The following is a 26,099-nucleotide window of genomic DNA, read 5'->3' as shown; positions in this document are numbered from 1 at the left end:
GGGAAAAATGCATTAATATCAGATATTTTGTTTTATCTAGTCCTTGCTCACTGTGCAGAGAATCACCTAAGGTAATTGTTGGGCTGCTAAGAACTACATCAAATAGAGCAGTAATAAAACCTTTATTTCTCCCTCCGAAGATAGAAACAAAGACACTACATCTGAAGAATAGTTATTATCAGTTGTGTTTAGTGCAACAAGATTTGGTTGCCCTGACATACAGGATTCAGGCTTTTTGAAAAAAAACTTTTCCACCTTTTGTGTTGCAGAATGATGTAGCCAGTTTCCACACCACCACCACCCCCGCTTCCCCAATATTCTGATAAACTGCATTGGAACTGATGGCAAAAGTCTTTTTCCTGGTTTAATTTTTTACTGCTGGCAGGAGCACCAGCATTCTGGAATAGCAAGCTCCAGGAGAGTTTGCTCATGGGCAAGGATGACAATTCCTTTATTAGAACCCTGCACACTTCAATAGCTAAATGCTTTCAACTTTCTTTAAATGGTATTAAGGAAAAAATATCCTCAAGGCATTATTTTTAAAGGGGACTTCAAACATTCAGTGAGGAAAAAATGCAACACATTTGAACACCAAGGGATTTGCAGTGGAAAATCTGTTAAAAGTGGAGCTATCTTTTGAGTTTCAGGGTTAAATAAGTATTGGCCTTAAATCAGGGTTGCATACTACCAAAAATTCAGGGGCATTCCAGATTTCTAGCTTACACCAGCAGTAGCCAGATTCTGTAATAGATGATTTAGAAATAAGTTAGTTACGTTGGCTAGATTTTAAATTAACTGTGTTTCATTTATTCCTCCAGATTCAACATACAAAATCCGTTATAGCATTTGCTAGAAGTATAAGAAAGTCCCAGGTTCTTAATCTTTTTTACTATATAGACTTAATTCTGCAATAACTCAATATTAGATATTTTAGAGTTTATATTTAAAAGCAGCTGTGAAGCAAGCAGATAGGCAAGGGTAAATCTGCTCATCTTGAATCCTTCTGCAAATGGTCTGCTCTGGAGGTCATATCAAAGAGATTCTTTTTCCAGCTTAAACCTGTCTTTTCTAAATAGATCGCAACCTGATCTCATTTAATGCATTGATGTCTGGTTTCTTAGTCATTATATTTGCTGTATTACATATCAAAAGGACTCTTGAGAAATTCCTCCGAACTGATAATTCTAATTTCTTATGTATAGCTACTCTATATTCACTCTGAGGACATCTGTATTGTATGCTAAACCACGAATAGTAAAAATTGATCCCTTTGTATGTAGGTTTGTATTAAATTGAGATACTTTATTTTTTCCTGTTTGTTGCCACACGTGGGTTCCTGGTGTCAGTTTGTATTTGGCTGTTTGAGCATATTAAAGTTTTGCTAGTGCTTATGATGTTCTTGCCAAGAGCGCTCTTGCAGCAATCTGCACTAGAACAGTCTTTGTGCCAATTACTTCAAAAAGTATTCTGTTATAAAACCAATTTTTATGGCTACTTTTTCAGGTTGCAGTGTGATGATTTCATTTAGTTTCTTCTTTTTTTCTTTTTTTTAATGTTGGTCTTCTTCAAATGCTTGTAAGTTTTGGATTATGAAAAAATAATGCAGTGTTGATAGATTGAGTTGTTAATAAGATACCTTAAAAAGGAAAAGGGTTCAAAGGTATTAAAATAAAACCTGGCATGTTGAATTACTAACACTGTATATATTTACAGGAAGCTATTTAGTAGAATGTTTGGAGCTCTTATTGTAGAGACTGATTATGAGAACAGAAACCTTCACAGCTGTATAAAGCAAAATGAATGAAAAGTATTTCTTGAGCTTATGAGGCTGATTTCAAGACTATCAGCTCTACAACATCTTTTCCTTTAGAGAAAACCAGGTTGCTAATCCACTGCAATTAATAAAAAAATCACAACACAGGAAATGAAGGCATGATAAAATATTTTAAAATACAAACATGCTTTTGAATGAAGGCTCTGGACCTCAGAATTCTGATGTGAGAGCCATCATGGTGATAAAAGGTTTATATGTGTCCATGTACAGTGCTATACCATACTAAACAATGACTGCTACTCTGTAATCCCAAATAATAAAATGGAGATGCTGTTATGTAACAATGAAAAACCAGCCATAAATTGGGGGTCTAATAATGTTAATCTAAAAGATCTAAAAATGTTGATAATGAATATATTTTTATTAATTCTTCTTGAGCAACCTCTGATCTGCTGTTCATTTCTCAGACTATGAAGATTTTTATAACTCTTTAAAAACAACCTATTGTACACTCTTGAAAAAAAAATATATATTTTTAATGACAGTTTTAGGAAATGTTTATTATACAACAAGTCTTCTTTTACTCCCACAGAGATGTAGCTTATTCTTTAGATAACCCTAACCTAGCCACATCCAGATCAGGGAGCTTCATATGACAGAAGCAACATGGGCAAAGTCACATTCTTGTTTTGTCTTCACTCTTATAGAGAGTTAGAAATCTGTCTCCATTCCCTTCCCTGTAGTTTACTGTCTAGTGAGAGGCAAGTGAGAGATAAGAGGTTGTGCATCCTGAGGTTGAGGAAGAGTTGGAATGAGTTATCCAAGCAGCTTTTTGTGTGAGGGCTCAAAGCACTAACTTCTATGCAGAAGAGGAGCTTGGTGTACTTGAATGAAAGTGACTGTGTCTATTGTGCTTGCTGCTGGTCTCAGTATTCCTCATATGCAATAATACTCTGCTCAGGTCATTTTAGGGATTGAGCAAGAGCTGTGAACTAAGCCTGCCAAGCCAGAGTGTTTCTCATGTGATGCTTGTCTTTAAGCACCCAATGAGTTTGAGGTCTCATAAGGATACTTTTTTTAAACCCTTTAGGATTAGCCTAAATTCTGCTTCTGACTGTTTTAAGCAGCAAAAGAGTTTTTGAATCTTATTATTTGGAGAGTGATATCAGAGGAAAGATGAGAAAAGCACAGAGTGTCTCCAAAAGCTAGCATTGACTTTTTAACAATAAAATACATCCTGAGACCAAATATGCTGTTTAAATGTAAATACCATTTCCATTTTCAGACTGTCTTTTGCAGATGCGTTTGAGGGGATTTGAAACGTACTTGTAGATGGGAAAGAGGCTATTGACCTTGAAACTATGTGTGTGTTAGGAATAATGTTCACCCTCCTTGAAATCAGACTTGTATTCTTTGAATGGGTGCTCAAGACTACAACTCTTAGCAGTGGTTCAGGTGGCATTCAGTGCATAACTGAATTAACACTGACTGCATTTTACTTACAAAGGTGTTTCCCAGGAGTCACAGATTACCGCCTGATCTCTTTTTTTTTAATCCACCATGGTTCAGAATGGCTCACTGACAGCTACACTAACTACTAGTTTGCCTTGTTCTGGTGCAGACTTGATATAACAGGACAAGGCTTGTGTGTAGAATAACTTTTATTAGATGGACTACTACAGTCAGAACAAAACAAAGAGGTTTTTCAGCATAGAAGAACTTTTTTCAAGACAAAAAGTGAAACAGCAAACTTTCAAATCAAATAAGAGTTGAGAACAGTTACTGTAAATTATTCTGTTATGCTGTGCAAGAGAAAAGGTAGGTGATACTTAGGAAGTTGGAGATGGGTGACATTAACAGGGGATGAGATGATACTATAGTTATTTTGTAGATGAAAAGAGATAGTAAATCTAACATTGTTATAACAGGAGCATACATCTACAAATGTTACCATTCACAACGTCATATCTGAAGGGTGATTGATCAGGTTTCCAGACATGCAGCAATCCCTGAAAGTGGCTGCTGGGCATGTGCAAACTACTGTACATGGCTCATGCTGCTAGTCCAATGTGTACTCTGTGTGTAAGCTAGCTGTACACATGATGGATGTCATGGCTTAACCCCAGCCAGCAACCAAGCACCACACAGCCACTCACTCACTTTCCCTCCATGAGGATGGGGAAGAGAATTCAAAGGGTAAAAGTGAGAAAACTCATGGGTTGAGATAAAGACAGGCTAATAGGTAAAGTGAAAGCCATATACACAAGCAAAGCATAACAGGGAATTTATTCATGACTTCCCATCAGCAGGCAGGTGTTCAGCCATCTGTAGTAAAGCAGGGCTCCATCTCACCTAATGGGTGCTTGTAAGGACAAACTCCATCATTACAGATGTCCCCCTTTTCCTTCTTTTTCTCCCAGATTTATATGTTGAGCATGACATCATATGGTATGGGATATCCCTTTGGTCAGCTGGGGTCAGCTGTCCTGGCTGTGTCCTCTCCCAGCTTCTTGTGCACCCCTAGCCTGCTCACTGGTGGGATGATGAGGGAAGCAAAAAAGGCCTTGAACTCTGTGTGAGCACTGCTCAGCAATAATGAAAACATCCCTGTATTATCAACACTGTTTTCAGCACAAATCCAACACAGCCCCACACAAGCTGCTGTGAAGAAAATTAACTCTGTCCCAGCCAAAACCAGCACAATGCGGAAATTATCTGTGTGTATACAGTGAGTTGGATGCACATGGGACACATCAAACTTGCTGCACGTGTGGGATGATCCAACATATTGCAGCTGTAGCGACTCACTCCTTTTCACCACCAAAATTTCATGCTCCATGGGGCCTCCTGTTAGGAAATGTGTTTATAGAAATGCAGTAAGTCTGAGAAGGGAATATGACAGTACTCCTGGAACTGCAAACACAAGGTCTTACTGGACCTCTCTGATCCCAGCTGCTTCTGAATGATAAATATAGACAAGTGATATATTTTCCTACAGCTTTTCTGAAGATTGGAAGAGTAAGCTTTGGTATCTGAGAGGATGGGGCTCTGGAACCCCAGAAATAAATGGCTTCTGACCATGAGAAAACATAAGGAAATAGAAATGTTATAATGACTACAGTGGGGTACAGGGAGGAATGAAGAGAACAGTGGTAGATAAAGAAACATATACTGAAGTTTAGTTTGATAGGCATGAACGTATTTTGATGTCAGAAAAGGAGAACCTTTAGGATATTCCTGTGTGAACTCCAGATGTGACAGTGGACTCTGTTTTCTTTGAAAAGTCGAGAGGACTGTTTCCACGTGTTCAATCTTAGCTTAGAAATTCCCTGAAACTATAGAGAAACCCTTTGCTTTGTGCAGTATTAAGACATTTGTCTCGTTGGTATCATATGCAGGTTTTGAGATGCATATCCATGTATCTGCGAGTGAAGGACCACACAACTCTTTGACAGAAAAGTGTAAGAACATGGCTATAGTTCGTAAGATATTTCTTCAGCCAATTTTAGCAGTACAAATTAATTATATTTTAAAGATTTAGGTGTTGATTTTGGAAGTGCAAAATAACATCATTGAGAGACCGAAAGAAATGTATATACCCCGTGAATCACAGTTGTTTCTGTAAAGGTGGGTAAATGTATGTGCAAGTTGTTCATAAGAGAGCTAAATAAATATCTAGATGCACAAACTAGATTAGGATGTTTTCATATGTGACTGTCTTCTCCAAATTTAGGTCTAAGCAATAATTTTAAGGCTTCAAATTTAATATCTCATTAAGAGAAATGAGGTGGAGGGACCACTTCTGCCAGTGCTGTAGTTTCAGTCCCATAATAAATCGGCATAGTGATTTACACAGAGAACAAAAGAAATAGTTTAGAAATTTCTTTCTAATGGAAGTTTAAGTTTTGAAGAACACAGAGACATCTGAAAGGTGAAATTCACAGATTTTTCATGCTTGCAGGTTTTTATAGCCTCTGGTAATGCATGTCCTTCCTCTGACATCACATGTATATGGAAAAAATAGATGTAGTATTTAAAGATGTCTTTTGACAAAGAAAGTATTTCCATCTCCAGAGGTGAGATTTAGCTTTAAAGGTTGATGAGCAGGTTCCAGATGTGTTTTTCAGTCACTGGGCTTTCCTTTCCTTAAGTATTGACAGAGGGAAGGTTTTATCAAGGTCTTTGTGATGTGCTTGTTTATAATGAGTAGACATTAGTAGAGCACATTGAAGTGCTTATCACTAACAGATGACTAAAGAGAGCATATGGCAGGGAAAAGAAATATATATTTGTCCAAGCAATGTGGCTTGTTAACACTCCCACACTCATAAACTGTGTTTACGTGTACTTACAATATTTTGCAAATCCCTTTTCTAATCAGCTAAAAATAAAAGCCAAATAATGATTTTATTTTCCAATATTGGAGTGTCAGGCAAAGTTGATTTAGAAATTTTTTTAACAAAGCAGTTAGACAGTACAGAAGATTTTTGTTGTATTTGTTTTGCTTCAGCATGACATCTTTACTGCAGCGTCTGCATTATATTCATTTCACAGTGTTAAAAATTTTATTGTTACAGAATGCTTTTTGGTTCACTCACATGTCTGTCCAAGTATAGCTATTATACAACTAGGTTACACTACAAGCAGTGATACAGGTCAGAATGGCCTGTGTCAAATCCTGGTCTAGATCAGGTCACAGAGTTTATTTTGACCATAAGATTTCCCTTTGCTTCTGTAGGATGAAATCATCATGCAAGTTTTGACACCTGCCAACAGTTTGTAAGCAAAAAAAGTCTCTGAACTGTTAACCGAGTCCAGGTCCCATTAGAGTAGAAAAAGGAATCTTGCTACCAGTTTCATGTAGGGGGTAGATGGAGAAATGCTGGGGAAATCCGTACAGCTTTCGACATGCAAAGTTTCTGGTGATCCCTTTGATCAGGAGTGTAGCATTCACCCACCTTTTTATAATGGACAGAATGCAGTATCACTGTCTTCTCTTCCTGTGTCATCTAAATGTGCCAGTCTATTAATATAGCATTATTAGAAAGAAGACAATTATAACGATGGATTTGGACTGTTGCATACTTTTGAGAAAAAAGCATTTATAAAGAAAACTGCACAGAGAGCTGCATTTACTTTTGATTCTCAGAATATCCCTAGCAAATTTTTGTTAAACATTTACATCTGGATCTGAGTATTGTCCTTCATAAAACAGTTTATTCTTGCAATTTAGCTTCATTAAAGTCATAATACTGCTTTAGGATATGATAGACTAGTGCTGTGGGATTGAATTATAAAGAGATTAATTTTAGCTACCGGAGATAATTGACCCTATAATTCCTATCACCCCTAATCCCAGTTCAAATGAACCAGTGTTAAAAGTGGCAATACTCACGATGTAGACAAGGTCATGACAGCTAGAATTGTTTTTTACTACCAATTAGATTTCCCACTTGGTGCGTTTGACTAATGTTGTCATAGAAAGGGATTTCAGGCATGGAAATACAGTTTCTTTACAGGGACACAGGCACTGGAACTGATGGGCAGTTTGCTGTGCATTTCCCATTGTACAGAATGAGAATGCAATTTAGTGCTGACCCCTAAAATTTGAATTCACATGGGGATTTAGAGCATGTTTTGATCCATGACAGAGCTAGGAACAAGCTAAATAATTTTAATCTGGAAGCAAACTCTCTTGAAATTCAACAATATCAATATATGTTGGATCTAGCAGGTTTGGAACTGTCTCTTGGGGTAATACTACATCTGAGGTGTATTTCAGTTGAGGAATCAGAAAAAAGCGAGGTACTGACTGAATAGAGAGTTGTTCAAAAACAAATCATGTTGATATTTAGCTGCAAATGACACGGAGGTTTCAAGAAATACAAGGAAGAGATAAATGGATTTTAAGTATGATATGTCCTAAAAATTCCCTCAAGTGATAGTGCCAACTTCAAACATATTAGCATAAGGAGTCTTACGAAAAAACAACAGAACAACAATACTTTTGCATAGCACGTACAGTATAAGATTATTTTTCACATTATTACTAGTTATCCATCAGCGTTTTTCCAAGCATTTACAGATATGAGTTTTTGCAGTAAGCTGAAACTGCATGATAAAAAGAGACAGATAATGATAAAAAGCAGATGTATATGCAAGCCTAGCTAGAAGGAGCAAAATATACTATTACTGCCCCTCCTGTGAAGTTAATCCTATTTCTTTTAGCTATTTCTTCATTAGTTAATGAGGTCTTGAGAAAAAAAATATTAAAGTGTGTTTGAAATGGTGTTTTTGCATCCTTGCCTTTAGGAACTTCTTCAAATATTCATAGAATAGTTTGCCCTTGGAAGGTGCATTAAGTGTGAGTTTAGGCAAAAATTACTTCAAATGTGGGTGGTCAAGAACCTGCAACTGAAATGGACAAACACAGCAGCTAATCACTTTCCTCATTCAGATTTACCACACTGGCTGGAGTAAAAATGTAAACTAATGGAGAATGGAGATATTTCAACGATTAGGTTAAAAAAAAAGAAACAAACTTCAAGGCTTAGATCACAGATCTGCTAGCATGAATTAGATTTGAATTTGGATGCACTTCATGGTTCATGGTCTTATTAATGGAAGATTTTCTTCTCTCTCACTTTCTATTAACAGTCTCAGATCAGAAGCAAAGAGTTTGGCTGCTGTCTTTGTGAGATGAGTGTCAGTGGACATACAATTACATCCCATCTCTGTCACCTCCCCCAGTGCTGTTGGTACCAACTAACATCCCTGTTGACCTCTGGGTAGTGAGCCTGGGGTCACAGTGAAAGGGGCCCCCATCTCCTGGAAGCCTTCTCTTCATATTGGTGTTGTAATACACTCTGAGGGTGAAAGTCTGAGAGAGCCTGCAACTGCCGGTTCTTATGGCTTTCTTATCCATGAGTGCAGGATGTGCAGTTTCCATTTTCTGATTGATATCTGCCATCGGTGCTGCATTTATATTCTTTTTTTTTGAAAAAACAATCCCTTTATTTATCCACAGAACTCCTGGAGGAATGAAACTGGAAGTGGTGGATTATTCTTTTCCCAGAGTTTCAACTTCATTTCAGGCAGCATTCCTAGCATTTCACTCTCCAGGGATGCTGTTAGATCTCGCAGGCATCTTCTGGCATTATCTTGTGAAAAGGGAAAGAAACCATCTGCCCCAGAGCTCTCCATACATATATAGTGTACTAAGCAAAGGCATTATGTATCTACCAGCTCTTAAAAAGCTTGCTGTGGATGCAAGGAGACCATCGTGCAGCTGAGTCCTTGATCGCTTCTAGGCTGTTGCTTCTCAAATTGCCAACCACAAAGAAGTATTTCAAGGCTGTGAGCAGTGTCTCCATGGTGTAGGTGACTAGCAATTCAATTGAATCCATTCTGAAAAAGTTTCAAAACTGCCAATCTTTTTATCTCATGTTCAATATCCAAATGTTATAAAATGAGTATTTTATTAATTTCTACCTTCATTATTTCAGTTTTATCCTCCTCTCTCTTTTCTTTTGTTGAATTTCTAGTTTGTTTTTTTCTTCTTCTTCTCTCCTTCTGTAACAACTACCACAATAAAAATCAATAGCATAGGAGTTCTGAGGTTTTTATTTGATGAATGTGAAGCATTTGCTGCTTGTTATGTTCTTGTCTTCTTTTTTTGCCATGAGGACATATAGGACATGTTGACAGCCAATATTAATAAGCTTAACACTAATACTGACAGTTACTTAGTACAATTTTTAGCTGTGTTAAGTGGTCTGTAGGGAATAGTAATGCTATCCTTTAAAAGAAACTGATGTCACAGTTGCATCCAGAATTCACTGGGGTTTCTTTTATTGTTTTTATTTTCCAGGTGATTCATATAACAGGCCGGTTACGTCTGAGAGTGTCACTGTCCCACGGACGGACAGTACCCAGCCAAATCATGGGACTTGTTGTCGTTGCTCATGCTTTGCCACCTCCTACAATTAATGAAGTCAGGATTGACTGCCACATGTTTGTCACTCGCGTGAATATGGACCTCAATATCATTTACTGTGAAAATAGGTACAGCTTTTAGCTCCTTTTTTCTTTGTTTTAGCTGTGGGTATACTTTATTCCATGGGCTTGGCAAAAAGTTTTGAAATCTGTGACTCCTGTAATGTCATCCTGGTGTTGTATGAGATCATTGAATTCACTCTCATTGTCATCACCTTCATTTTTGTTGCAATCTTAGAGGATAAAAGTAAATTTAAAACTATAATTTGCAGGACATCTTGCTGGAATAGGAGAGGATAGACCAGGAAAGATTCCCCTAAGCTTTCCCTGCTCTTTACAATCTCTCACCATCCCTCTCAGAGGCAGGATCTGGGACTAGACAGACGTTGGTCTGACCTGTATAGCTGTCCTTATGCTCCCCCGTCCTCTCCTCCACAAGTCTTTCTGTCTGAAGTTTTAAAGTTTTCCATTTTTTAACTAATTTGCAGATTACAGCACATCGTGCTCAGTGTTTAATGGAACAGAAGCACAGATGGCCTAGATAGTAGGCTAGAGAGGTGGGATCTGTTGCAGTGAGAGGTGGGAAAACTGTAGAATAAAATTGGTTAAGGGCATACTGGGAAAGACAGCAGTGAAATGAGAACAGGTGATGAGGAGTTGGTTGGGGGAGTGGGGGGGCTATGTTCAACGTGATAGCGACAAGTGAGCTAGAAAGGTGGAAGATAGAATTTAAATTCAGCTATCTACTCCCAGAGGGCTGGGCACCAGTAGCATCAGGGGCTCCCCATGGGGGTCTGTCACGGCAGGGACTGGTTCACTACACCAGCCAGGAGCAGGGCAGCCAGGGGGCACCAGGACATCCCCAGCCCTGGGCATTGGGCACCTCCTGGGTTCTGGTCAAGGCCAGGCTGAGGTGTGCACTGGGCCTGGCTCGACAGGGCCCACGGCTGGACAGGGCTGTGGGGAGCTGGAGACTGGCCCTGCTGCAGCATCGCTGGGCCAGGGGCTGATGGCTGCCGGGTGCTGACAGGGGGTCCTGGACCATGGGCAGTGTGGGGAGAGCCCTGAGGTGCTTAAATGGGATCTTAGGCTGTGGTCAGGGTGCAGAAAGGCCCGAGGGGGCTTATTGGTGCTCACAGGGTCCTGAAAAACAGAGTGAAGATACCTGAGAAGGGAGATATAAATAATAAAGAAGTTTGGGTCCATTGATGGAAGTCTGAGGTATGGGGTAAAGGTTGGAAAGGAAGAAAGAAATGAGTGCAGCCAAAAGACATTCTGTCGAGAGGGTCTGTCATCAAAAAGTCAAACGAACAAGATGACTAACACAAGATTTTCATGTGACAGCAGCCGTGGCATATTACAAAACTGGAAACATTCTGATATAAGCAATCATAATTATTCCATCATAATGGAATACCTATGATCAGGATAGCACATCAATATAATAATTTATACAAAGGAATAAAATCAAATGCTTTGTTGAATCAGGCTTTAAACAATTTAAAATAATCTTGGATTTCAGTTATGAGGTTATCTTTGCTGTCGTGTTGCTGAACTGCCACAATAGTATTAATAATAATATTACTGGGTTATTAGAGGGAACACTCCATTTAAACTTCCAAAGCATTATCTAAAAGAGAATATATTCTTCTCATTTTTAAGCTTGCAAAAGCTGCCCAGTAGAAAGTGGCTTGCACAAGGTCACAGAGAATGCTGGTAGCACTATTACAGTTTGAGCTGAGTTTTCACCTGTGACTCTACCCAACGAGCATCTAGATTCTGTATAATCTAGAAGCTGGTGAAGGAGTTGTGGGGATTCTAGAATAAACCTTTCGGCTTATTCTTTGATTTGGCTGTGACCTACCTAAGTAGTAATGGAAAGCTGCTACCACTGCAGAGCTCTTCAATGGCCTCTGTGAATGAGTTGCTGGTATCTGTCCAGTTCCTAATGAACAGATTTCCTTTTAACAAAATCACCTGCACTTACTGTTACCTTCATTGGCAACCTCATTAAAAAAGCCAGGAATCAAATGGATGTGAAAAATGAACTATTCCGTCAGGTCAAATATGATAGGAATTTGTGGGCCATGTTAGAAAGATTTATACTTTCTCTGCTGCTAGTATGACATTTTTATGAGCTCTAAATAGTATATGTTTTTTTTTAATTAAACATTTTTCTCAAACCTTCCCTTTACGTTCATATAGTAATAAAACTTTCAAATGCCTGAGAAAGGCATCACTGAAAAACTTAAAATGCATCAGACATGGAGTACTGATTGGTAATCACATAGAAAGAGATGATAGCACGTGGCAAACTACAGTAAGCCAACTGACGCAAGAAAGTGTCGAGCTTACTAATGTTTCTCATTCTTTAAGGTAAAGGCAACATTATAAAGCAAGTTTTCCTTGTTTGTGATGGATTTTGTCTCATATGCTAGAGTAAAATGCGTATGATGGGTTTTGAATTTGTGTTGCAATAGTTCCCTTTTAAGCCCCTGTGTCAGTGTCAAAAATAGTTTCTAAAAGGAGTTTCAAATAGTAGAAACACTTCTGCCAGGGTTGGGAGGTGAATGTTAGCTCACTGAGGCAGTAGGATTTCCACTGATGGAAAATGGAGTAAGATTGATGGGACTTGGACTTCATAGCAGGTACAAAGCAGAATATGTCTGTAAAAGCTGGAGGAATGGAAAGGGCAGAAGACAGGAAGGAATTAACTGAACAGCTGATTGAGGCTCTCAGATGAATTATCTGGGCATTTGACAAGGCCATTCTCTGAGTCACGGAAGCTAGGATCTCTCTTCTGGGACTATAGGAAAGGAGATAAGTTTCCCATCCTGAATATATGAGCTTGACTCCTGGCACTTGTGGGCAGCCGGGAAATTCTTTGTGATGCCACAGTAAAGCAAGCACAACGTTGATGAAAACAGAGAAAAATGGATCCATGCTGGGGAAGCCGTAAGCACTATTTATGGAGCCGTGGGGAGTTACTGGCAGCCACGGGAAGCATGGAGCAGAAGCCATGCTACTTAACTGAAATGAATGCTCACAGTGGACCATTGGATCAGCAGGGGTGAGATCAATAGTACTCCTAGTTTTCCAAGTGGTTGCCTGCTTGCAACAGCAGGGAGCAGGAGTGACATTACTCAAGTCTTTGGGTGCATCTTGTTACTTTCCTCTGAATGAAGAGATCTGCATCAAAATAATGGACTCAGTGCACAAACTAGGCAACAGTTAGCTTTCCTTCAAGACAAGATCCGTTAGCTAGGACACTGGATATTTCTGACAATTAATATTTTGTTCTGAGAGTGTTAAATGGACATGTCAAATTTTGTTGTCTAAAATGTGGTATGTTAATCCATGACTGTTTTGGGATTCGTGTCATCTAAACTTTACCATCTAGCCTGAAATAATCTAGAATTTCTTTATTAGCCAGTGGCGTGAGAAAAGCTCTTGCAGAGGACAAATCATCTTAGACGGTGATAAATAACTAAAAGCAAAATAAAGAGACTGCTGCTAGTGTACACCATCAGTTTGTGTATTTTCAGTGTCAACTGTTAGGGATTGGAGACCATCTGGAGAGAGCCTGTAGCCCAGTTTAATGTGGACTGCTGTAGCCACGTCTGCTAATATATGCCCCAAAGGAAATAATCCAGTGAGTACAGTGTTTTCCAAATGGAAGAGGTTTGGCCTGTTGGCCATGATAGTGGTTGCCGATAGTTCCTTCAGATGTGCAGAAACAGTCTAGTATAGAGACCCTCAAGCCTACAAATTGTGCACAATTTGGCCCTAACTCAGCAGAGCACTATACTATATACCTGCCTTTACATTTCAGCCATGTTAACAGTCCTGCAAGTCAGGGGAACCAGTGATCTGCTCAAAACATAAGCCTGTACTTATGTTTTACAGAATCAGGTCTGTGTATTCAGCAGAATCGAGTTCTTACCCATCAACCAATCACTTTATTTTATCAAAGGGCTTGAGAGCCACAAGTTTTTTTCTTCTAACTAGTGCTCTAAGATATACTACAATATTTATTTCTTTTCTCCATGTAAATTATTTCTTTTCCATCTTAATGTAAGCATGACTGTCCTATTTGATGTTATATTTTTTGTTTCTGGTTTTGGTGTCATCGCTTGTCAGTGATCATCACTTACATCTGGATATTCTTTCTGTTTCTTCTTCCACATTTTTAATTTAAAAAAATCCTACGTCCTTCATATGTCTGTCTGAAATGACTTTTTCTTAATACTGTAGAATGATAGAATCATTTAGGTTGGAAAAGACCTTGAAGATCATCAAGTCCAACCATCAACCTAGCACTGCCAAGTCCACCACTAAACCGTGTCCCTAAGTGACACATCTCACGTCTTTCAAATAGCTGCAGGGGTGGTGATTCAACCACTTCCCTGGGCAGCCTATTCCAATGCTTGATAACCCTTTCAGTGAAGAAATGTTTCCTAATATCCAATCTAAACCTCCCCTGGTGCAATGTTAAACGTAAGGAATTGTGAATCTGCTTTCACAGTTGCCTTGCTGTGTTTGTTTCTATCTGTGAAGACTTTACACAAACATGCTGCTGCAGAGAAACAAAATACAAAATTTACCAGAGAGGGAAGTCAGAATAATCATCTTCCCTTAGCCTGTGCTTTCTGCACTCTCAGCCTGGGTACATCACAGGGCAGTGGCCTGCCTGGACATTGCCCCTTTCTGCTAGGCTGAGCAGGGTGGGATTTCTTCTCCCTGATCTTGAAGCAGAGCCACCTCATAACAGAAAGCACAGTTCTTGGGCCAGAGAAGAGGCAGCAAAGTGTGCCAGCGAGGAGAGCGTAGACATGGGAGCAGGAGAGACTTCCATTCTTCTTCAGTCTTTCTGGTCTGTATGCTCTCCCTGCCCCAGACACCGAGGGAAACACAGCCCCGCCAGTCAGTGCCTCAGTGACTGTGCTTGCCCCCTCTGCCTGCTGGGAACCCCTCAGACCTCCACAGTTTGGTTTCTGGTTTAGCCTTTCCACTGGCCTCCCTTAGGATCACACTCCAGTTGTCTCAGCTATCTGGCTGTATCAGGGTGTTTGGTATTTCTTACAGCTCTCTTAAATGGATGACAATTATATCTAACGATTGCAAACTGGGCTTAGCCCCAATCCTTGCTGCATATTTCAAATCCTAAGAAATTATCTATTTCTAGAAGACAGTCATACTTTCAAATACTTGCATGAACAAGGCACTTCCCAATTGTTTTGTTATTTTCTGCACTGCGTTTAAGGACATTGACATGCTGACACTCCATGACAGAAGTTTACACACGCACAGAGAGACAAGCACGCAGACGCACACACAGACACACGCACACAAAGGTCTGCAGAAGAGATTTTAAAGTTTCTATGTGCAATAAACAACAAAGTCCCAGTTGAAAGGGCCCAGAGTGAAAGCTGAGCTCCCAAATGAATTAGACTAAAAAAGATAACACCCTGAGGCATCTGTATGTCTCAGCATTTAAATTATATCCCTTGAAATATCAGTTTGGACTTGGTGCCAAGAAATGGTTGAAGAGCTTTTTCATGAATATACCCAATAGAAGACCAATCTGTTGAAATGAAATGTGTCTCTAATCATTTGGTATAAACATAACATGATTTTACTTTATTATGTAACCTTGAATCATCTTGGTCTTTTAATGAGGATTTTGGATTGTTGCTAATGCTTTACAATTCCATGGAATTATATTGTCTTGGTGTTATGCTACAGGGAGAATATGCACTAGAATTTACTTTCCACTTATTTAAATGGATAAAATGATTTCAAGGTTTCTTTAAAAAACATTTTATTTCTTTTTTTTTTAAGGATGTGTCTTGTTTGTACAGATATCCTATTCACATTACTACAGTTGTGAAAAAAAATTTAGCATATTTCACTTTCTGAGTCATTTGACAGTTCTTGTATTCTTTTCCTTCTGGAAACTTATATGGATCTTGTTCTTTACAGAGCACTGGCCCAGGCTGCCCAGTGAGGTTGTGGAGTCTCCTTCTCTGGAGACATTCAAAACCTGCCTGGACGCCTTCCTGTATGACCTAGTTTAGGTGATCCTGCTCTGGCAGGGGGGTTGGACTGGATGATCTTTCGAGGTCCCTTCCAACTCCTGAGATTCTGTGATTCTGTGAATGATAGGCTGTTTTTTTTTTTCTTTTTAGGATTAGTGATTACATGGATCTGACCCCTGTAGATATCGTAGGAAAGAGATGTTACCACTTCATTCATGCTGAAGATGTGGAAGGCATCAGACACAGTCACTTAGACTGTAAGTACTTACATTTTTGTCAAAATAATCTGGTACAACACTTGATTGCTCCTGAACTATTATTTATATTCCATGCCTGGGGTCTTCGTCTTTCACCTGCTTTTTTGTCATAGGGTTTCATGGAGAGTGATTCAAATATAACTTTTTATATTATTTACTTTCAAGTCTTTCAATAGACATATAAGATTGTTCGCATATGTGGAAATAAAAAAATTATATTCATATTACCAGAGTTTCCAGCAGCTGTTCATTTACATGTGCTGTGCATTATTTTACTCCTTCAAAGGAGTATTGCTTAGGTGAGAAACTCCCTCCCTAGCACAGAAAATGAACTCCTCTCTTTGTTTTTTCTTTCTGAGTCGTAACGGTCAAAAACTGCAGCATATTTGGTATTTCAAAATGTTTTTCACTACAGAACTGAGCTACAGCTCTACCAGTGTTTTAACCACCCTGTGTATTAACATCTAAGTAGCCCTCATCCCATTAGCATCTACATCCCTGTTATTTGCACCCAGGTAGTATCTGATCAGTATAGGGATAACAGAAGTACAGAAATGTTGCAAGACAAACCTTACCAGAGAGCATGTGCATTTATCTGTGTATGGGGGCAGGGAGGTTCAGCTTGAGTCTCTGTAATTAAATTCTTTGTATTCCTCTTATTAAAAGCCATAGGGCCTAATTCTTTTCTTGTTGAGATCTGTTGACTTCAGTGATGGCGCTCCTGATTTACCCTGGCGCGAAAAGAGACTTAGGACCATAATCTCTAATTTATCTGTGCCTGCAGTGAAGCCGGATAATTCTTTGGAATTTTCAGTGACTGACTGCGTTTATGATTGACTTGTGTGTTTTTCTTCATGTAAAAGACTATCTGCAAACTGCCTCTTAAATTCAGAGTCCCAGATTTGAATAACTCTGCTCCCCTTGCACCATGTCCTGCTAGCATTTATTTCCTAATAAAAGGGTAGCAATCCAAATGCAGCCACATTTAATTAGTTTTTACAAAAACATATGACTACAATAGAAAGAACTATGAATCTTCAGTCCAAAAGTACCGTGCTTGATCTGCAAGGGAAGATAGGAGGATAGCGGCAACTGGAAAGCAGGAGAACAGGGACGACTTCTATGATAATATATGGCAGCCAACAATAGTATCAAGCTATGTAAAGCTTTCAAATCGCCCCTGCAGGTAAAGTGTATTTGGCATAAGAAGATCAGGTTAGGTACATTTCTGTGGAAAAAAAGATAACATTCACTAGCCAAAATAATAAACAAAGTAATTTTGCACCATTTACATTTTTAGCATTTAACATCCAGGAGAATATGCAGTTGTTCAGAAATGAAAGAACGAATTCAGAAACTTACTTGGTGCTCTTGAAACTGGAAGTCAAAAATGACAAGTTGCCGTTCCACTGCACTATCTGACCGAGGAAATAAAAGATATTTATGACTCAGACTTAACATACCACCTGGCAGAGATGAACATCCCATTTGAAAAAGACCTTAATCTTCTGAATGACCACTTCTCTCTGAAATAGAATATGCTTTATGAAACATTCGTCTTCAGAAAACCTAGGGACCTATGCAGGCAGTGTGAGCGCAGTGTGGTCCAGTGTATAAGCACTGGACTAGGACTCAGGAGACCCTGGAAACAGGAATGACTTCAAAAAATCACTTCACCGTACTGTGTTCCTGCTCTCACTGGATGTCCAGTTTAGCTGATGGGATTGCAAGCTTTATAAACACAGAGACTTTCTCCCATGATAAGCATCCAGCACAGTGGGATTCCAAACTTGGCTGTGTGGCTATAGCATAATTATTCTTGCTAGGTTAATTTTTTTTAATAGATCAGGCTGGTTACATCTTTTATTTATAGTTGTTCTCTTGGCTTATAGGAACAATGTTCATAGAATCATTCAGGTTGGAAAGGACTATGGGACATCATTTAGTCCCACCTCATGCTAAAAGAGGATCAACACTGATTCAAAGCAAACTGTTTAGCACTTTGTGTAGTTGATCTTGAAAACCTTCAAGGTCAGACTTTCCACAATTTCTCTGACTGGCCTGCTCCAATTATCGTTAATAAGGACTTAATTATCCTCAAGATGATTTTTTCCCCTTCTCTCAAGTTGGAATTTCCCTGTTTTGATTGTGCAGCTCATGACTCCATCTTTGCAGTAACCTCCTTACAGGTGTGCTGTTGGGTCCCCCTGTCACCACCTCTTCTCCAGGCTGAACTAGCATGGACCTTTCCTCACAGGGCAAGTACGCCAGCCCTGACCATCTTGACAGACCTCAGCTAAGCTCACTGAAGTTTACCAATATATTTCCTGTGCTGGAAGCCTAAAATTAGTTTCCAGATGCAGTCTAAAGCATGATGAGTGAAGGCCAATAATGACTTTCTGTGATCTACTCGCTATACACATTTTAGTACAGCCCGTAGAGCACACTGCTGATTCATGCTTGGCATACTCTCCACCAGGACCTCCAGGTCCTTTTCTGCAAAGCAGCAACCCCGCCAGTCCCCAGCCTGTACCATTGCAGGGAATCAGTCCATCCCAGGTACAGCACTTTGCATTTGTCTTTTCATATTGTTCAAATTCATGCTCTGGGTCAAAGATCTTCAGGTGTAAATTAGAGTTTCTAATAGCTCAGGAATTACATCTACCCATTATAACTCCTGAAGAAGCTGAAGTGGTTCATATCTTTGCCAACTTTGCTCGACTTTTCTGGCATTTGGAATAAAACTTCATAGAAAAACAAAAGAAAGAAATCACAAAACCCCATAACACTTTGTAGAAATTTGTCCATCCTAGAAAATCAAGTTCAAACCAACTAAGAAAGAGAAAATCCTTCTGGTTTAGTGAAAATAAAACTAGAGCTGACAATCAGGAACTTGCAGACACTGACTGTAGAAGGTAAAACCCAGCAGAACTGCAGTTCCCCAAAACAGACAATGCAGGAGGTTTGCCAGTACAAGATAGGAAATAATTGCTTGAGATTACAATGAAAAAAAACCAACAATGTTATACAATATTTTGAAAAGAAGATGGAAGCTAAAGTAATGGTTAGAAAGCCTTACTGAGAAGTAGAAGCTGGACTCCTGTGTAACCTCATCTAGGTGTTCCTGCTCCGGCAGGGGGATTGGACTGGATGATCTTCTGAGGTCCCTTCCAATCCCTAATGGTCTGTGATTCTGTGATTCTGTGACTTGAGAAACAGCAAACTGAAAAGGTTGTGTTTGATGGAGGACTGCAGAATGCAGCTAGGAATCTTGATTGATTTTTACAAGGGAGAATATAATTTTTAAGGATTAAAACAAGAAGAATCCCAAATTGCAATGACAGATCTACAGGTAAAAAGAAAAATAAAACTTTTCCTATTCACTGACTATATATCAGAACAAAAACAAAATAGAAAAAAGTAAGACCAGTACATCCTGCCTTCTCATCCAGGTTATTCAAAGACATCAAAGAGGAAAACAAGCAAAGAAGAAGATGTTGCACAAAATAACACAGAAAAAATCAAGAGGGCTGTTGATGGCTTCAGATCATAACAGCCCATTAGAAACTTTGAAAAACAGGCCTTGTTAAAGCTATCTCAGATAGAAGAAGACAAAAGGAGTTTCAGGAATGTGACCATAACAAGTATAATGGTGAAGAAGGTCTGCAGGGCTGTAGCAGTGACAACAGTCTTTTGTAAGTGAACTGCTGCCCTAAAGAAAGATCAGTTACAGTCAATGGAAACGCTTTCACTGGCTTCAATGGATGTGGGGATTATGCCTTAAAAAAGCAAATTTATATGGACTAAATTTCTGACTCCAGTGAAGTAAATAGCAAAATTTCCATTAGGTTCAGTGGGTCCAAGATTTCTACTTACAGGTTTATGTTAGTTATAGCTTGATGCCCTTGTGGATTAACAGCATTCATACTCTAACTCTGCATATGCCTGCATTTATTCCAACACAGTAGTACATGTTGGTGATCCCACAAGTTATTGAAGCATCAATCTTTTTCAACCAGAAATTAAAAGTTTAGAGATATTGCTTCTATCTTCTTTCATTTAAGCTTTCAGTGATCATGCTTTTTCACAAACCTCCCAGCCAATTGTTCGATATTACAATTCTACCTTATTAACCTGTTTCCCATTTTATAATGCTTCATGGTTTCAGAATTTTGGGAAACTTCTCATTTGTTTGTCTTTGCTGTGTTTGTTGAACAAACTGCTGGTAGAATCATGACAGATATCACATCATAAATCAGGTCTCTTTCACAGAGATTATAGTTACAATATTCCCTAGTCCAACAGCCTGCACACCATCCAGCATCATGGCTCAGCTGTTGGCTCAGCTGACACACAGCAACTGGCTAAGCTGCAGCAGCTTCTGTTTGAATCTGAGCCCTCAGAAACTGCAGGTCTAGCTGTACCCTGGCTCAGATGCAGTCTCTAATCCCAGCTCCATGTAACAGAGCTCTTCTTTAGGATATGTGGCATGAAAGAGTTGAACATTTTATGTTTCATAGTTGCGCATCTAGAACTAAGACCCTAGAAAGACCCCTCAATCCCCAGTTCTACTTTACCACTTCTAAGAATGGGGAAGGTGATCAGATCCTCTTCTACTTACCTCTGCATAGAAACATTGCAGGGCTGAACTGCCTGTCAAGCATAGGGCAGTTCATGCCCTTTCACCAAGCCATGAGTCTCAGCATGAATTGAACTGCCCTTGTTCTAATGGCAAGAAAATATTCCTGATCTTAAGACTCTCAGGATATATTTTATGTCAAATCAATATCAGAAATCAAGCAGATTAATAAAATTACTGTTGTCTCAGGTTTTAGCACTGTCTGTAGAGCTCAGCAAGGGCAATTGACACTCGCTGCACTCTGGAGTATGATGCTGTGCATATGTGCTTCCCTTTGGTTGACACAGAGGTCTGTAACATCTCTTTTTTATTTAAATAGTACATTCCTTGCTAGAATGAATGGATGACATATGCTGTAGGAGTATGCATCTTCTATTTAATTGAAAAAAATTAATGATCTTCATTGAACACCGAGTACTTGATGATACTGTTCAGTGAAGGTCATTAAGAAAGCAGCAAGGAAAGACCTCTGAAGGCAACCATGAATATACTTTTGGACAAATATAGGACAACATGCCACCGTTTGAAAATTAATATATTGCTTGTAAGAACACTGTCACAAGTATATATTGTTATATAATACAAGCTGCTTCATTTTGGAATCCTAATTGAAGTCTAAATTCAGAAACCTGACAAAAAGATACTTTTTGTCCTCAGCTATTGCTTAGAAAATATCATCCTTTTTCTTCAGGATTTGATTTACAGCTATAAGAAATACAATTCCTCAGGAACAGTGAGCCAGGGCAGTTCATTTCCCGTAAAGCAAAGGTCTCTGATGAGTATGTTTGGTAGCACTGCCTCTGATCTACTTTATCTGGTTTCCAGTGGTTAGAATAATCCAGTCTTTCTGAAAATAAACTATTCTACATTCACCTTTTTCATGCCTTCCCTATTTTTCAAGGGATATTACCCCCTCAGTCTGCTTTTAAATCAGTTATATATTCATGATTTCTTTTATGTATGTTCAGTAGAAAAATTCTATTGCTGTACAAAATATTGCTTAGTGGTTTAGCCTACCAGCTGTAGTTGAACTAACCCTTTTAACTTATGCACATCAGTTATAATTTTTTATTCTCTTAATAACCTCAAACACATGAAAAACAAATAGAATGAGTTGATAATTTCTAACACTAAAATACACTTCACATATTTTGCTATCATGCTGTGGAATAACTCTGCAATGTCAAGTAGCACACAATTAGTAAAACTGTAGGGGGAAAAAAAGAAGTGTTTTGATCCTGTGGAATTTTTATCCTAATCAGATCGAAATTTCAATGCTCTTGTAGTGCTTAATATCTTCAATCACCAAAAAAATCAAACTGATTCCAATGTCAGGTTTTGCATTCTGGGTCTGAAATAAAATGCTAAAATATACAAATGAATCTCATGTTTGTACAAGTTTATTATCATCACTAAAAAGCAAGATTGATTCTAAATTAGGCTGATAGAATGTCTGGTGTTCAGCTAATTCTTAAACCAAGCCTGCCCGGCATCCTGATGACGGTCTGATGGACCTTGTTTTCAAAGCATTGCAGAGGTGTTGGTCTGACCCCTGCACAGTCTTCCTCTCTGTCCACACTATGGGCCAAAAAAGATTTCTGTGTTGGAGACTGGCATCCTTATGTCCATTTGACTGAAGATAGTGGTGACAGAGCAAGGCGAGGGAACAGGAGATGAGAAACTAGAAGAAACAGAAGTGTATGAAGAAAACATTTTTTTTATTCATACGAGAAAGAAAAGGAGCACAGCCTTTAGTCTTAGCCCATGCCTAGTGTTCGTTTTTCAGTCCTAATGAATCTTGAGATGTGCACCTAACTAACAGTGAGTGTTTCGTATCTTTTAGCCATAGTTTGAAATCCTGCACGTGTTTTGTTTGCTCCTGCAAATGCTTCTGTGGGTTATGAGAGATGCTGGTCTGTCTACCTTAATTCCTTTGTCTGCTCTCTGACCAAAGCTTGTTACTTTAGAAGTGGGAAAACACACTGCAATATGCAGTTATATAGTCCTGACACCCTTGTTTTCTCCGTAATACACTATTAACTCATGCTTGGATCATTCCTTGAAAGATGAGAATTTATACCACTGCTTACATTTCTGTTTGTGGAGGATGGTTGTCACTATTGTAATATTTGGTATTCTAATTATCCATATAAATATTCAGATATTATTTTAAATCCCAATATATTTCTAATCTTCATGATATTTTGTGGCTAAGTTTTTCATGTGCAAATTGTGTGCTATTGGACAAGCGTTTTCTGTATGTAAAGTATATAAGAGAGTTCACCAGAAACATCAGATCTTTTGGATAGTAAACAAGCCAGAAAACTATACAAAGCTAAACATTTAAGCTATTTAAACCATTAGCTGCTGAACCTAATTGCAGAGTTTTCCCTTCTGTAGCTTAGCAATATACAGTTATTTTGCAAGATTTCTCAGATATTGTTTGCATCAATAACCATTTAACTTAATTCCTGATGCTATTTTATCTTCAAATTAAATCTAATACAACACTGATTAGCACATTCCCATTTCAGTTTGGAAGCTCTCCATTGTAAGTCTTCTGTCACTCATAGTCAGTTGAAATTTACACCTATCTTCTCCTATTTTTACATTAATTTTTACATTAAAAATGCAGGACCATTTGTACAGGTACAGCTACTGCATTAGAGCCTATAGAATGAACGCTGAGCTGTGACTTCTGCTGGGAACCTCTGATTTCCCACTTACTCCTTTAATCTTTTTCTTTATTCTTTTTAAAGTGTCTTTGTGCTCAAAATTTCCAACCCCAAAGATGAATTTATACTTTGATGTTATTCTTGTCATAGGTTGCAGAAGTACATGATAAATTGCAAAGCCTTGGGAATAAAAGGTTTTACTGTGCACCTCCAGCAGCTTCACCTTCACTCTGTCCACTAAACTATTTCTGTGGAGGCTTTTGGTACATAATGTAAATGTAGGCCATTTTAAAAATGAAAGGGAAAGTACTTCAGCCACATATCTTTTTACCTTCATTGCTGAGCTGTGCTCCAAGATTACTGAGACCAAAAGTATTCATCACCTTGCAGGCTAAGTCAGAAACAGTGTTGCTCCGTTGAAAATCCAAGGATGGATTAAGGATTTTGTTTGTAGCTTACTAGGTTGTGAAGTACTCCGTCCTAAAATGTCACTGTGTGAAGGTATGAAGAAATGGATGCAGATCTTACCAGAGTTTTAGAACCACATTAGTGGTACTGGTTTTTTTCTTTCCCTTCTTTTTATTTGTCAAAGGCATGGACAGTTGACCTTGTGCCTCCAAGGGAGATAGTTTTCAAAGCCAGGATACAAAAATAGTATCAGTAAAATGTATAGCATATATCAGGTATGTGATGGTGTGGCAATAGGTCTTATTAGCACTCGTTTGAAAGAACCTGAATAAATCACTTGTGGCTTTGCCATCCATGAGTGATGTGGCCAGTGGTGAATCAATGCTGGTTTTGATGTCTGATAAACTGTAAAGCAAGTGGGCTGGTGTCCAGAGCTTCGGCTAAGTGGGCTTTGACTAAGTGTGACTTTTTTGGGAATGCCTTCTCAAACATCTGAACCCTTCCTACCCAATGCCCACAGATTGCTAAGTTCTGAAATCATAAGATGTTTACTTACTCAGTCCTTTTATTTTTATTTTATTTTTTTTGTTGGTGCTAAGCTGTCTTTTTTAAAGCTTGTGGAGAAAGGTGGCAAGATTTTGTTTGTTTCCTTTTCTTTTCTTTTTACAAGTCATCTGGTATAAAGGGATAGTGTGTTTTAAAAATGTCTTATGTAGTATACTGACAAATGTGAGACAGTGATGAATCTTTGTGGTGGTTTGGAGGGTGTCTGAACATTCAGTTGTGCCATGTCACCATGCCACTGTGCTGTGGATCTCTTTCCTCTGGAGATTAGGCTGAGAAAACCAATCATTTCACTCAGTCCAAGTACCAAATCAGGGACTCTTATCCCAGAAATGAAAGCGTGTTTAAAGGGATCCAGTCCCTTGAAACAGATCATCTTTAACCTCTGAAATTCAAAAATAAGATTGCTGACAACGTGCTTCTATGAAACTTCTATTTGTAGGAGATGTAGTTGTGTATGGTCTGCTGATACATTTGTGATGGAAAGGGTTATGTTCTAAAGTCGTTAATCTTACATAGGTTGTAGCATGATGGACATTAATGTTAGTGGAGAGATGGAGGACAGATGTAAGTTTCTCGAGCAAGCAGGGCCAAATTTCTCCTCTGATGTTGAGTTTTAGTAGCTGAGGGCAAAATTTGTATCTGAGATTTCATTTTCCTCTCCAGTTTGAACAGAGAGAGTTCATTAATGATAATGGAAGTTCTGTCTGAAGTTGATGTTCAAAGCAGGATTGGGTTTCTAAATGACCATTTCAATATTAGCAGAAGGAAATCACTTTACAGCGGGATTGAAGTTTTGAAGGTCATGGGGAGACAGACAAATCATGAGTGAAAAGTTAAGAAAGAGAGAAGAGAACCTAGAGAATCTCGGGTTGACAAATCTGGTGTTCATTTTTCAATTCAGTTTATCATTAAATAAACTTATTTGGTTTATTTACATCATTTTTATCTGTAGAAACAACAGAAAAGTTTTCTGATATGCATGCTGTAAGCTTCCATGTCTTGTGATACGTGGAACAGTGTATTATAATTCTGTCATTACATTTGATCAATACCAACATGATGTTTTAAAATAAGCACCCTGCCTAGCATATGTTCTTGTTAACAGTTACTGTTAAGCATAACTACAAAGCTGTAATCTTAAATGATGGGCCGTGGACAAATGGTATGTTACAACCACCATGAAAGGGAGAGGGGATGAGAAGTGTCTCTGTTGTTCAAGTAGGAGATGATGATCTGTGCATGGTGCTGGGAAATACTTTTTTTTCTGGTTTTGCTGGGTTTTAATACATTTTTACTGCTGCTGTGAACTGATATCATGTAAATTGATAACATAGGGTTTATTTTAAACAAAGCATCTCCCTGGTCCTTATTTGAGATAATTTGGAATCAGATGAAGGCAGAATCTCTAGCAGAAGCTAGGAATTTTCAGAGGACTGGAGTACCACTGCCATGCAATTGGGATAAATAGCAAAATACGTGAATGTTTTTCCAAACTATTCTCACTATTTCACTTTTCTTCCCTAGCTGGACATGTAGCACGCAAGTTTTCTCACTGTATTTGCCAAGTGATGACCTTGAGCTACAAACTTCAATCCTAATATGAATCCACTTTTTTTGTAACAGTTTGACTCAGACCACTGTTAACATTTGCTTTTCTGCAAAGTGAGGCAGGAAAAATATTGCTTAGTTTTTAAAAATTCTTAAGCTTTCCAGCTTTTCTAAATGGTTGATTAAGGCTTTTTATTT

At 38.6% G+C, this 26,099-nt stretch overlaps 1 protein-coding gene across 1 annotated transcript in view; it reads left to right on the top strand.

Moving 5' to 3' along the window:
* The window catches only part of NPAS3 (neuronal PAS domain protein 3), a 60,128-nt gene that overhangs the window by 19,262 nt on the left and 14,767 nt on the right, over window positions 1–26,099 (top strand). Inside the window, exons 2-3 of the mRNA XM_010184663.1 lie at window positions 9,645–9,838; window positions 15,958–16,064. Coding sequence (XP_010182965.1) covers window positions 9,645–9,838; window positions 15,958–16,064 — 301 coding nt within the window. The remainder of the gene's footprint in view (window positions 1–9,644; window positions 9,839–15,957; window positions 16,065–26,099) is intronic.

Source organism: Mesitornis unicolor, unplaced genomic scaffold (assembly GCF_000695765.1).
Source record: "Mesitornis unicolor isolate BGI_N332 unplaced genomic scaffold, ASM69576v1 scaffold13055, whole genome shotgun sequence".
Classification (NCBI taxonomy): Eukaryota; Metazoa; Chordata; class Aves; order Mesitornithiformes; family Mesitornithidae; genus Mesitornis; species Mesitornis unicolor.
The sequence above is the reverse complement of the archived record's forward strand: the minus strand, read 5'-3'. Positions and strand labels throughout refer to the sequence as shown.